At 44.5% G+C, this 13,937-nt stretch overlaps 1 protein-coding gene across 1 annotated transcript in view; it reads left to right on the top strand.

Moving 5' to 3' along the window:
• Positions 1-1,345: 1,345 nt before the first annotated feature.
• NAA25 (N-alpha-acetyltransferase 25, NatB auxiliary subunit) overlaps positions 1,346-13,937 on the top strand; it is a 71,617-nt gene continuing 59,025 nt past the window's right edge. Inside the window, exon 1 of the mRNA XM_082698380.1 lies at positions 1,346-2,054. Within this exon, the coding sequence (XP_082554506.1) occupies positions 1,997-2,054 (58 nt within the window). The 5' untranslated portion in view covers positions 1,346-1,996. The remainder of the gene's footprint in view (positions 2,055-13,937) is intronic.

A 13,937-nucleotide genomic window follows, 5' to 3' on the forward strand; every position in this document is an offset into this window, starting at 1 on the left:
GGGGCTCCCTGCTCTGCAGGAAGCCTGCTTCCCTCTCTCTCTCTCTCTGCCTGCCTCTCTGCCTACTTGTGATCTCTGTTTGTCAAATAAATAAATAAAATCTTTTTTTTTTTTTTTATTAATTTATTTGACAGAGAGAAAGATCACAAGTAGGCGGAGAGTCAGGCAGAGAGAGAGGAGGAAGCAGGCTCCCGCTGAGCAAAGAGCCCGATGCGGGGCTCGATCCCAGGACACTGGGATCATGACCTGAGCCGAAGGCAGCGGCTTAATCCACTGAGCCACCCAGGCGCCCCATAAATAAATAAAATCTTAAAAAAAAAAAAAAAGACTTTATTTATTTGTCAGAGAGAGGGGGAGAGAGCGAGCACAGGCAGACAGAATGGCAGGCAGAGGCAGAGGGAGAAGCAGGCTCCCTGCTGAGCAAGGAGCTCGATGTGGGACTCGATCCTAGGACGCTGGGATCATGACCTGAGCTGTAGGCAGCTGCTTAACCAACTGAGCCACCCAGGCGTCCCCAAAGTGTGGTCTTCAGATTGAATTAGCATCTCTTGGAGTAGAATACAGGAAACTCATGTTTATCAAGTTTCCCAAGGGATTCTGATGTGCACTGAAGTTGGAGAATCATTTTCTTGGACACTGAAAAAGCCAAGAAAGGAAGAGGGAAGGAACTTCAGTAGAAGGGGTCAACCCCAGCTGGTCAAGGCTGACACAGGGGACACTGCAGTGCAGGGGATTACTCTGGTTCTCTACTCAGAAAGACCTGAGTTTGAATCTAGTGACTAGTGTGGCCTTAACTTAGGTTATGACTCTACTGAGCCTGGCACACCCAAGTGGCTCCATCCCTCTCCAAGTCTTTGATAATTAACACTTTATCAGCTAGGATTTCCCTGACCACATTATACATATAAAATTGCCTCCCTCTTCCACTCCCCAGTCCCTGTTCTACTTTTCTCATTATCATTTATCATCATCTAATATGCTATTTTGTCTGTCTCTTCCACTACAAGTAAATCTCCATGAAAATTTTATTTATTGATGTAGCCTGGCACATAATAGGCATTCAATAACTATGTGTTGTATGAATTTAATTACTTTTACCCTCCAGTTTTACTGAGGTTTAATTGACAAACTGACTGGATTACTATGAATCTAGGATGTTTCTTAGCTGGTTGAACCCAGGAGAAGGCTGAAGAGATCTTGAACTTTTCAGGCAGATTTTTAGTGTAGATCAGCATCCCCCCCCCTTTTTAAAAAGATTTTATTTATTTAACAGACAGAGATCACAAGTAGGCAGAGAGGCAGGCAGAGAGAGGAGGAAGCAGGCTCCCCACCGAGCAGAGAGCCCGATGAGAGGCTGGATCCCAGGACCCTGAGATCATGACCTGAGCTGAAGGCAGAGGCTTTAACCCACTGAGCCACCCAGGCGCCCCTCCCTCCCCCTTTTTAAATAAGCTCTCTGCCCTACCTGGGGCTTGAACTCATCAACCCCAAGATCAAGAGTCTCATGCTCTACAGATTGAGCCAGTCAGGCACCCCTGATCAGACCCCTTTTCCCCCACAGTTCCTTGGGTCAGTCTCCCAGAGGAGTTCCTGGTTCCTCAGCAGTTGGGTCACAGACAAGTCTAACTGGTCCTCCTTTGGACACAGGGGATAAATACGACAAGCGGGAGCAGCTGAGCTCAACTTTGACCAAGAGTTTCTTCCCTCCTTTCCTCACTACCCAGTACGTGACTCCGAAGGGATTTCAATACCAACAGCCGTCTCTTCCAACCTGGTTGATTCCATCGGGCAAAAGGAGGAAAGATTCCTAACGAAGAACCCATCGCCGTACCCGTAGCGGTCCAAGGAGCTCGGGAGCTTCCGCTTCCGCGCAAGGGAGGTCAATCGCGGCTCTGCGACTATCGCGATAGAAGAGCGAGATCGGCGCTGGCCCTTTAACAGCCCCTTCCCGAGGGCCTGCCCCGCGCGTGCGCACTGCGGTTCTGCGCTTGTCATCATGGCGACGCGGGGCCATGTGCAGGACCCTAACGACAGGCGCCTCCGGCCCATTTACGGTGAGTGCCTGGGGCCAGCCTGTTATCGGCCGGACGCGTCGAGGGCTGTTGAGGCCAGGGCGAAGGTCCGGGAGGGGCGCTGAGGGGGCGGGCGCGGAGCTGGCGGATGCGAGGGGCTGACCGCGCGGGCCTCTAGGCCGCAGCCACCCGCCTCGCGTAGGCGCCGGCCCGGCCTTCCTGCGCCCTGCGGTGGCAGCGGCGCAGTCCAGGCAGCGTCAGGTCGGCAGAGCCGGCCCGACGTGCAGGCCCTGTGAGACACACACTCGCTGAGACGTGCGCTGCCCGCAGGCTGCGTTGTTAATGCCACATCAAAGAAGACCCAGAATCTCAGATGGAAAGCGTGAGGGTGCGACACTCTTATTTGAGCGAAAATTCCTCACCGAAGACTTTTTTACTTCCGAGAACCCGGTCTAGGGGGTTGTCTAACTAGCTGTACTCGGTGCACATGGAGAAACATGTCCAAAGAGGGGAAGGGGCTGATGCAAGGTCACCCAGATCGAGTCAGGAGCAGGCCGTATTGGAGGCTCCCAATCAAGAGCTCTTTAGTGGAGAAACAGCTGCTCTGGGTGCACGTGGGAGGCGGGGTGGGGGGGGTCGTGGGCCCAAAATAGCGGTGAAGAGACAGTGTTAGCTCTTGTCAGACGGGCATGCAGGGCTGCTGCAGGGCTTTTCCTTTCTGCAGCTTCCCTTGTGCTTGCTAAATGGATCCCCCTCCTTAACGCCCTCAGACTTTAAGACCTTGATGTCACCCTCCTACCCGGCTGTGAAAAATCAAAAGATTTGAGTCAGGGAGAAACACCTTTTCGGTAACCGAGATGCTCTGTAATTGAGCAGTGGCCCTTTTCCTCTCTCTCCTCATAGATGGTTGGTTTATCTTAGTGAACAATGAGGAAGGCTTCAAGGTCAGTGGTTTTTGCCAAATTAGACCTCGAGCTTATAGTGTAAATGTTACTGAATGGAGGTTTCTCCACATGACTGACATCATTCAACTTTTTTGGAGGGGGGGGTGACTTTATTTCTGGCACAGTTGGTCCTGCTTTTAAAATTTGTATGATGCTTTACTCACATCTCATTTGATTTTAGCAGCAACCCTTTGAGGTAGGAAATAATAGCTAACATGTGTAGACCGATCATTCTGTCATTCTCTGTTATTGACCCTTAACATGGCTTATCTCATTTAATATAAACACATTCTCCTGAGGTGGGTAGTTTCTTCCAGTCCTGCAAATCCCTCCCCCCACCTTTTTTCTCCCCACAGATGAGGAAAATGAGGCATTGTTGATGTTGTCTAATTTTCCTAAGGTCACTCAGCTAGCATTTGATGGAGTAGGATCTGAACCCCAGTGTCCCAAGCTCACCCTCTTCACCACTGCTAGAAAATACCTTACTTTGAGCTGAAGACACTGACTTGCCAAAGGTCACACTGGTGGTGAGTTGCAGAGATAGGACTTTCTTTCCATTTCCCCGCGGTGTTTGTTACCATACCCTCCAGTATATATTTTCAGAGGGCAGGAATGAAATAAGGATGATTGAAGGGAGGAACTGAATCTAGCCAGGGTTCACAATTTCTGGCTTATTATGGCTCTGCAGCAGGAACTGTTTGCAGACTTTTTTTTTTTTTCCCCCTTTTAAGATTTTATTTATTAATTTGAAAGAGAATGAGAGAACATGGGAGGGGGAGGTTCAGACTCCCTGCTGAGCAGACAACCCAATGCGGGACTCCGTGTGATCATGACCTGAGTGGAAGGCAGTCGCTTAACCAACTGAGCCACGCAAGCTCCCCCACCTTTTTTAGAGTTTATTTATTTATTTAAATAATCTCTTTACCCATCATGGAACTCGAACTCAACTACCCGAGATTGACCCTGAGATGGAGCGGCTTTCTCCTCCTACTGAGTAGCCAGGTGTGCCCTACCCCCACCTTGAAACTAAAAAGATTCGGTACTTTCCCTTTTTTTAATTTAAATTCTAGTTAACTAACATGTAGGACAGTATTGGTTTCAGGAGTAGAATTCAGTGATTCATCATTTACATATAACAAACACCAGTGCTCATCATAACAAGTGCCCCCTTTAATACCCATCTAGCCCATCCCCTACCCACAAGATTAAGTACTTTTTTTTTTAAGATTTATTTATTTACTTATTTGACAGAGAGAGAGATCGCAAGTAGGCAGAGCAGTAGGCAGAGAGAGAGGGGGAAGGAGGCTCCCCGCTGAGTAGGGAGCCCCTTGCGGGGCTCAATCCCAGGACCCTGAGATCATGACCTGAGCCAAAGGCAGAGGCCTAACCCACTGAACCACCCAGGTGCCCCTTTTAAAGATTTATTTACCTATTAGAAAGGGAGAAAGCACTCAGATGCTTGGAGGAAGGGGGATGTTGGTGGGGGGAGAAGCAGAGGGAGAGGGAGAAAAAAGAAACCCAAGTAGGCTCTGCATATGGAGCCTGACTCAGGGTTCAATTCCAGGACCTGAGCTGAAATCAAGAGTCTGATGCTTAGCTGACTGCGCCATCCTGGCGCCCTCAAGATTCGGTATTTTTGAGAATAATTGGATTTCTAAAATTGGCTCTTGAGGACCAAAGAAAATGCCTTTGGCATCCCATAAGTCATTTAGAAATAAGTGTTTTGAACTACCCAGTAAGAAAAACCTTGTTCATTTCATGTTGCTAAATATTATTATATGTTAACTAGAAGTGACAGGTTGTATTGTCAAAACTGAAGCCAGAATTATGTAGCTTTTGTTAAAGTTAAATGGGAAGAGTATTAGAAGTTTTCAAGAGTTCCAAGGCAATTAATATCAATTGGCAGGAATAGGACAAGAGAGGGTACCAGCTGCCCTTGACTAATGCACTTTTGACCTCCAAACTTTGGGATAGCCCCTGCTTTTGTGTTTGAATATATTAGTACCCCTAAACCACTGTTGTTCCTTGAATTCATTAGCTATTAAATAAAAAGCTTATGTTTAGTAGGTAGTGCTTGCCCACCAGCCAGAAGTTCAACAACTGTCAGCATTAATAGGGTGCTTATTTGTATGCTAACTGTCCAATAGGTAGTAAGATTATTGTGATCCTAGTAGTAATCTAAAGGCTGGAGATTAACTTGCTCAGAGTTGCAGCTGGTGAGTTGTAGATCTGGATTTTGAACACATTTTACTGAGTTCAGAATTAGCAGCGTCACTATCTTTGTACAGCATTATTTGTACTGTCAAGGTTTTAGCATTTTACAGCTGTTGGAAACTTGCCTGTGACCTCAGCTTTTGCTGAATATTGTTTAGGATAGACAGGACTGTACGGGTGATTAACTGTGAAATTGTGGTAAGCTGAGATGTGATGGGTTGAAATTATGTTTTCAGTGTTTAGGTTTGGAATAACTTTTCAGAAAGCTCATTAGTTGAAGCAATTTCAGAGTGCTTTTCATTACTCATAAATTGGTTTAGGTATTATATTTTTAGTGTTTGAAAACCACACCTGACCTTACCAGAACACTTACTTTATTCATTTTCCTTTTGCTAAAATTACTGTCTTGTGCTATGTGGTTCTTTACAGATTTTGTACTCTGACATGACTTGGTGAGCCCAGTGCCTTTTTTCTACCATTATTATTAATTTAAAAATGTTTTTAGTGGTTGGGGGACAAGCAGGGTGGCAGTGATGGTCAGGTATGGCATGTCATAAATTTGTGTAGAATACAGGAATTGCTAGGTAAGCAATTGTAAAATAGGTTTCAAAGAAAAAATATTCCCATAGTTTTTAGAATGCACATACACATTTTTACTTACTTTCTGGCACACAGTCTTTTGTTCTAATCTTTTACTGGCTTCCAGTGTTGCCGTAGTCTGGGTCAGATGTAACATACTTCCTAGCTGTGTTTCCTGAATGATAATGACTTCTTAGTGAGTTAAGACATTTCCCTTTGGTGCCTGGCCAATTCCAGGTAATTATTCTGCTGTAGTTCATTAGTAAATGCTTGTTAAGTCCTCAGTCCAGTGTGGTACTTATTCTGAGCCTTCTGTTGGGCATTGTTAGCCCTGCGAGTTTTGTCCTGTTTTTCATCAGGAGTGGCAGGGCATCTTGGTGAGTGAAGATTAATCTTGCCCTTCTTTAGAAAAATCACTTGGTATAACCTGTTTTCTTTTTTTTGAAATTATGACCATTTAAAAGGGTCTGACTTAGACCTATACATTCTAAAGCATTTTAGACTTAATGATTTGCATGCACAGAAAATTCTTAGAAGAGCAGTGCCTGGTTGGCTCAGTCCTTAAGTGTCTGCCTTAGGCTCAGGTCATGATCCCAGGGTCCTGGGATTGAGCCCTGTGTTGGCTCCCTGCTTGGTGGGAAGCATGCTTCTCCCTCTCCCCCTGCTTGTGTCCCTCTCTCGCTCTCTCTGTGTCAAATAAATAAAATCTTTAAAAAATACATGTTAATAAAAAAAATAAAATCTTAAAAAAAAAAAAAGGAAATTCCTACAATGAGTAGAGCATAGTGGGAGCATAGGGCAGGATTAAGAGACTAATCTTTTCATGCTATGCTCCTATGAACTGTTAGGATTTTTAAAAATTATTATTTTTAAACTGTGGCTTGCGCTGTTTCTGTTATTTAAAAAATTAGTTGGGGCACCTTGGTGGCTCAGTCAGTTGAACATCTGACTCTTGGTCTTAGCTCAGGTCTTGATCTCGGGGTCATGAGTTTGAGCCCTGCATTAGGTGCCATGCTGAGTGTGGAGTGGAGCCTCCTTAAAAAAAACTTAATGGAGGGGTGCCTGGCTCGCTCAGTTGGAAGAGCATGCAGCTCTTGATCTTGGGGTTGAGTTCAAGCTGTTGAGGATGTAGAGATTACTTAATAACTAAAATTTGAGGGGCACCGGGGTGGCTCCGTGGGTTAAAGCCTCTGCCTTCAGCTCAGGTCATGATCCTGGGTTCTTGGGATCAAGCCCTGCATCAGGCTCTCTGCTCAGCGGGGAGCCTATTTCTCTGCCTGCCTCTCTGCCTACTTGTGATCTCTCTCTGTGTCAAATAAATAAATCAAATCTTTAAAAATAAATAAATAAAACTTGAAAAAAGAACAGAAAGCTTTACAAAAATTAGTTGAAATGTGTGTGTGTGTGTATGTGTTTTAAGATTTTATTTATTTGACACAGACAACAGCGAGAGAGGGAACACAAGTGTGGGGAGTGGAAGAGGGAGAAGCAGGCTTCCTGCTGAGCAGGGAGCCCGATGCAGGACTGGATCCCAGGACCGAGGGATCATGACCCAAGGTGAAGGCAGATGATTAACGACTGAGTCACCCAGGCGCCCCTAGTTGAAAGATTTTTAAAAAACTTAATAGTATGAAGCCATCATTAATGATTGGTTCTTGGAACTTACTGTTGTGGTCAATTTTGTATGCATGTCATTTTCCTGATAGACTGCTCAATTTTTAGAAGACTGTCTTTTTCCCCCTTGTATGGTTTGTTCATTTCTCTATTCCTTTCTTCATTGACCTTATTTATTGAGGGCCCAATATGTGCTAGGCACAATGTAGATTCAGGGAATGAGTGAGTACCAAACAGCACAGCAGAGACATGGTTTCTGCTTTCAAGGAGCTTGTTTCTTAAAAATAATGGTACACATAATCATTACACTTGTGTTAAGAGCTTTTTTTTTAGAAGATTTTATTATTTGAGAAAGACTGCGTGTGCACGCGCACATGTGCACACACAAGCACACATGAGTGGTAGGGAGAGGGAGAAGCAGAGCAGGCAGCCATGGGGCTCAATCCCAGGACTTGGGGATCATGACCTGAGCCAAAGGCAGATGTTTAACTGACTGAGCCACCCAGGTGCTGTGTTAAGAGCTTTGAAGGAAAAATGTCGGTTCCCGTGAGTGCATACAATATGGGCATCTGAGCTGTCAGGGACAAGACAAGAAAAGGTTCCCTGTGGAAATGACGTTTTACTTTGAACGTGGAAGAGGAGAGGTTAGGCAGTATGGGGGAAGTATGTAAAAAGGAGCTTGCTCCACCCGAGGACCTAGGAAAAGGCTTGTGTGTTGGCACTGCAGAGATTGGTTGAGATGAGGCTACTGTGGTAGACCGCATGAACTTTGTAAGCCATTTTAAGAATTTTGAAATTTGTTTTAAAGATAAATGGGGAGCAGTGAAGAGATTTAACCAGGAGAGTGAGGTGTTCAGGCTTGCAATTTAAAAAGATAGCTCTGGGGTGCCTGGGTGGCTCAGTGGGTTAAGCCTCTGCCTTCAGCTCAGGTCGTGATCTCAGGGTCCTGGGATCGAGCCCCACATCGTGCTCTCTGCTCAACAGGGAGCCTGCTTCCTCCCCCTCTCTCTCTGCCTGCCTCTCTGCCTACTTGTGAGCTGTCAAATAAATAAATAAATAAAATCTTAAAAAAAAAAAAAAAGATAGCTCTGAATACCCTGGGGGAAATAGTTTAAAAGAGGGCAAATGTTGGGGCACCTGTTAAGCGTCTGTCTTCAGCTCAGGTCATGATCCCAGGGTCCTGGGATCAAGCCCCGCATCGGGCTCCCTGCCCAGAGGAAGGCCTGATTCTCCCTCTCCCACTCCCCCCTGCTTTGTGTTCTCTCTTTTGCTGTGTCCCTCTCTGCCAAATAAATAAAATCTTAAAAAGGGTGGGGGGCAAATGTAGGCTCTGAGGTGATTGGTTAGGAGGCGTCATTCCTTTTTAAATTTAACCCTCTCAGTCATCTTGGGAGTAGTAGGTATTTAACATTTGTTGACTGGAGGAATGTTTAACCTACAATTTGTATTCTTGGTAAAAGCAAGGCTCCTATTCTAAAGCATTTAGAATTTTAAGCAAAGATGGAGCTATGTTATATTCAGTCTTTTTTTTTTTTCTAAATTGTAGCAATATCTTTAGTAGTGTTTGAAGCTCTTCTAGGAAGTGGAAACATTGCAGGTTGTCATCTTAGCTGCTTTAGAGAATTTCACTACAGCTGCAAGCACCCAGAGCCTAAAGCCTTGCTAGCTCGCTTGCTTGCTTACTTTCTTTCTTTTTGGCAAAACTGACTCTCTCTCTCTCTCTCTCGTTTTTTTTTTTTTTTTTTTTTGTAAGGATTTTATTTATTTACTTGACAGAGATAACAAGCAGGCAGAGAGGCAGGCAGAGAGAGAGAGAGAGGAGGAGGAAGCAGGCTCCCTGCTGAGCAGAGAGCCTGATGCGGGACTCGATCCCAGGACCCTGAGATCATGACCTGAGCCGAAGGCAGCGGCTTAACCCACTGAGCCACCCAGGCGCCCTTAAAGTAAGCTCTATGCCTGACATGGGGCTCAAACACATAACCCCTGAGATCAAGAGGCGCATGCTCCATAGACTGAGCCATGAGCCAGCCAGACACCCTAAGACTGGCCTCTTTCTTAATATCAGTATCCCTAATTGTGATTGGACAAATTAATCCCAGGACCTCTTCTACCTGGCAGGTAGAGAGGCCTGCCTGTGTCAGGGTCTACTGTTGTCTGCATATATAAGGAAGCGTCACTTCTCTTCAAATTGTTACCCAGGAAGGTGGCTGGCTCAGTCATTTAACAGATTTTGATAGTCTGTTGCCAATAATTTAACCCAGTATTTCCCAAATTTCTATCATTCTTCTAGCCAGTCTGATGATTCCAGCTTTATTATAGTACTATCTGTACTATTAATTACTTAGAATTTTTCTCTAATTTGATTTTTAACTTAAATTTATTTTAAAATAACCTATCGGGGCACCTGGGTGGCTCAGTGGTTTAAGCCTCTGAGGTCATGATCTCAGGGTCCTGGGATCAAGCCCCACGCCAGGTTCTGCTCAGCAGGGAGCCTGCTTCTCCCTTCTCTCTATGCCTGTCTCTCTGCCTATCTATGATCTCTTGTCTGTCAAATAAATAAATAAAATATTAAAAAAAAAAGATAAAGATGAAAACAAAACAAAGTTGTTAAAGGTTTAACTAGATTCTGATATTTGTGTAGCTGAATCTGAAGTCTGTTCTTTGCTGTTAAAAGAAAAAACATTAGGGGTGCCTGGGTGGCTCAGTAGGTTAAAGCCTCTGCCTTCTGCTCAGATCATGATCCCAGGGTCCTGGGATCAAGCCCTGCATTGGGCTCTCTGCTCGGCAGGGAGCCTGCTTCCTCCTCTCTCTCTCTGCCTGCCTCTCTGCCTACTTGTAATCTCTGTCTGTCAAATAAAATAAATAAAATCTTTAAAAGAAAATGAAAGAAAAAACATTAGTATTAAGAGGTGGCTGGCTCAGTTGGAAGAGCGTTCAACTCTTGATCTTGGGGTTGTGAGTTTGAGCCCATGTTGAGTGTAGAGATTACTTACTTGATTGATTGATTTAAAACGATTTTATTTATTTGACAGAGAGAGAACACAAGCAGGGGGAGTTGTAGAAGGAGAAGCAGGCCTCCCTCCGAGCAGTGAGCCCGATGTGGGGCTAAATCCCAGGACTCTGCAATCATGACCCAAGCTGAAGGCAGCTGCTTAACGACTGAACCACCCAGGCGCCCTGAGAAAGAGAATCTTAAGCAGGCTCCACACCCAGTAAAGAGCTGGACGTGGGGCTCACTCTCATGACCCCGAGGTCATGACCTTAGCCAAAATCAATTTGGAGGCTTAACCTATAGAGCCACCCAGGGACTCTGGGATATCATTTTTATTGACCTATTTTCTCCAAGGGCTACATAATTTATATTCTAGAGTCAGGAATGTAAAATGAAAATAGACTTTTCCCTTCTAGGCATGTAGGAAAGGGGAGCCTGACAGCAGACTGGCTGAATATAGTGATACAGTGGAGTGTCTTAGTTAAACTTTTGAGTGCAAGGAGCAGAAACCCATTAACACAAGCTCTAGTGAAGGGGGCTTGTTGTAAACCCTGGTGGGAGCCTAGAGCATGAATGTAGTATTCAGCGTTTGATGGAAACTGGAGAGAGCTGTCCGGATCTAAAGTTTTAAAAATTTATTTATGTCAGTGAGAGAGCACAAACAGGAGGAGTGGCAGAAGGAAAAGCAGGCTCCCTACTGAGCAAGGAGCCCAATGCGGGACTTGATCCCGGGACCCTGGGTTCATGACCTGAGCCAAAGGCAGACACTTAACCGACTGAGCTGTCCAGGCATTCCTAAAGCTTTTCCCCCTCCCAATTTCCCCTGAACTTTTATCTATGTGTGTTTATTCTCTGCTGGGTTCTTCAGACTACCCCCCCCTTTTTTTTTCCTTTTTTTGCTTACTCATGAGTTTACCAGGGTTCACCATGTTGGCTTTGTGGCCATACCAAGATGTGATCTCTCCCTACAAGCTTCAATTAGTTAGCACTTCCCTGACCCCAATCCTTTGATAAAGATAAGTGACATTTTTAATACTTTTATAAATGTTATGTGAATGAAGAGGTGAGATAACTCCTTTTCTTTACTGCGCAGCAACTAACTTGCATCCCCTAAGGCTTCTTCAAAATGGAAATTCTGGAGCTGCCAATGGTAATGTCAGACTCAAAATATTTATTCCTTCCAGATGAGGTTCCCATAGTTTCCTGACTCTTGCTTTGTGACTCAGTGTTGCAGTTACAGTTTACTAGGGAAGAAACCTGATTTACCCTTAGGTCAAATATCCACCCCATTGGGTGGAGTTCCAAGGTCTAGACATGGTCATCCTATCCTGCTCCTGCAGTAGACGCAGTAGGAACCATTCCCAGAGAAGAGGGCATGGGCAGGTAGGTGTAGAGGGAAAAGTTAAATGCCTTTGTAGTCCTGACTGCTGGTCTCATCTTTTATGGGCACATCTTCAGAACTGGGTTCTCATTACAGATGAAATTACTCTTCAGGTATGTTCAAAGAACCTGGAGTCTTACAGGAATGAGTCAGAAGTACCTTAGAACTGACTCAGAAAGAGATCAGCCCAAGAGAAAGTATCCTTTATTGAGCTGAAATAAATGTCAGGTATTTCCCGTAAGGACAAATGATGGCATATTGGCTGGGCTATTTAAGAAAACTGGTGTTAGATATTTGGGTAGTTAAGCCAAGATAATATGCTTTTAGTGTTTTCTGGTTCTCCGGTCTCTCCACTCGAATATTAGGTGTTTTTTTCTAGACTGCACTTGCATCCACAGCGAGTCGGTCTCTCTTTGACCTTCCTCCCTATATTGTGATTACGTCAAAAGTAGGGCTTCTTAATCTCTTCACCTAGCATTCTTGGTGTTCGTCTGTGTTATGGCATTGAAGAAAGACCGAAGAGATGAAACTCATGGGTTCCTGTAGCTCTGTTTTAAGTTTTAGTCTAGTATTCATTGGAGGAAAATGGAATTCGTTCGGTAAAATGATAGTTTTTCTGTTTTGTGGGGTACTCTGGGCCACCAGCGGCATAGGTTATTTGAGTTGTTTATGCTTCCTTTGTTCCTTGCTGATTTGGGACTTTGATAGAGTGGGACCATAAGAGGTAGTAGATTGTGAACTGGCCTGCATTCAGTCATCTTTCTATAATTAGAATTGACAGCTATCACCTTTGTTGCCCACCTGTAACACTTCTTACTTTCCTTCTCTGGAAATGAATCTTTGTGTGTATGCACACACACGCACACATTTTATTAATGTGCCTTATTTGTTAGAGCAGTTTCAGGTTTACAGAAACTTGAGGGAAAAATGCAGAGTTCCTGTGTATCCCCACAATCCCACTCCCTCCCCCCAGTTTACTCTATTGTTAATATCTTGATTTACTATGGTACTTTGTTTCAGTGGCGGGGCCACTAGGATGGGTCAGTATTGTTTCTTTTTTTAAAGATTTTATTTATTTATTTGAGAGAGAAAAAGCATGAGAGGGGAGAAGGTCAGAGGGAGAAGCAGACTCCCCATGGAGCTGGGAGCCCGCTGCAGGACTCGATCCTGGGACTCTGGGATCATGACCTGAGCTGAAAGTGGTTGTAGTCGCCCAACCAACTGAGCCACCTAGTGCCTAGGTCTTTTGTTCTTTTCTTTTTTTTTTTAAGATTTTGTTTATTTTTTTTTTTGAGAGAGAGTAAGCACAAGCAGGGGAAGGTGTAGAGGGAGAATCAGATTCCTCACTGTGCAGAGAGCCCAATGCAGGATTCGATCCCAGGATCCTGGGATCATGACCTGACCCATCCAGGTGCCCTGATAGGTTATTTTTAACTAATGTCCATAGTTTGCTAGTTTACATTAGCATTTATTCTTTGTGTTGTATCTTCTGTGGTTTTTTTTTTTTTTTTAAAGATTGTATTTATTCATTTGAGGGAGAGGGATCACAAGTAGGCAGAGAGGCAGGCAGAGAGAGAGTGGGGGAAGCAGGCTACCTGCTGAGCAGAGCCGGATGTGGGGCTTGATCCCAGGACCCTGGGATCATGACCTGAGCTGAAGGCGGAGGCTTTAACCCACTGAGTCACCCAGGCGCCCCTTCTGTGGGTTTTGACAAAAGTATGATGAATTTATCCATCATTACAGAATCATACAGAATAGTTTTACTGCACTAAAAATCGCCCGTGCTCCACACATTCATCCTAACCCCAGCCCCTGGTAATCACTGATTGTTTCATTGTCTCTATACTTTTTGCCTTTTCCAGAATGTCATGTAATTGGAATCATAGAGTATGTAGCCTTGTCAGATTGGCTTCTTTCACATAGCAATATGCATTTAAAGTTCTCCAGTGTTTATTTGTCCTTATTTCTTTTTATCACGGAATAATATTTCACTGTATGGGTGTGTCACAGTTCGTTTATTCATTGGCCCATTGAAGGACATCTTGGTTGCTTCCAGGGTTTGGTAGTTGTGAATAAAACGGCCATAAACGCTTGTGTGCAGATTTTTGTATGGAGGTAAGTTTTCAGCTTATTTGGGTAGATACCAAGGAGCACGATTGTTGATCACATGGCAGAGTATGTTTAGCATTTAAAGAAACTGT

Source organism: Mustela nivalis, assembly GCF_964662115.1.
Source record: "Mustela nivalis genome assembly, chromosome: 14".
NCBI lineage: Eukaryota > Metazoa > Chordata > Mammalia > Carnivora > Mustelidae > Mustela > Mustela nivalis.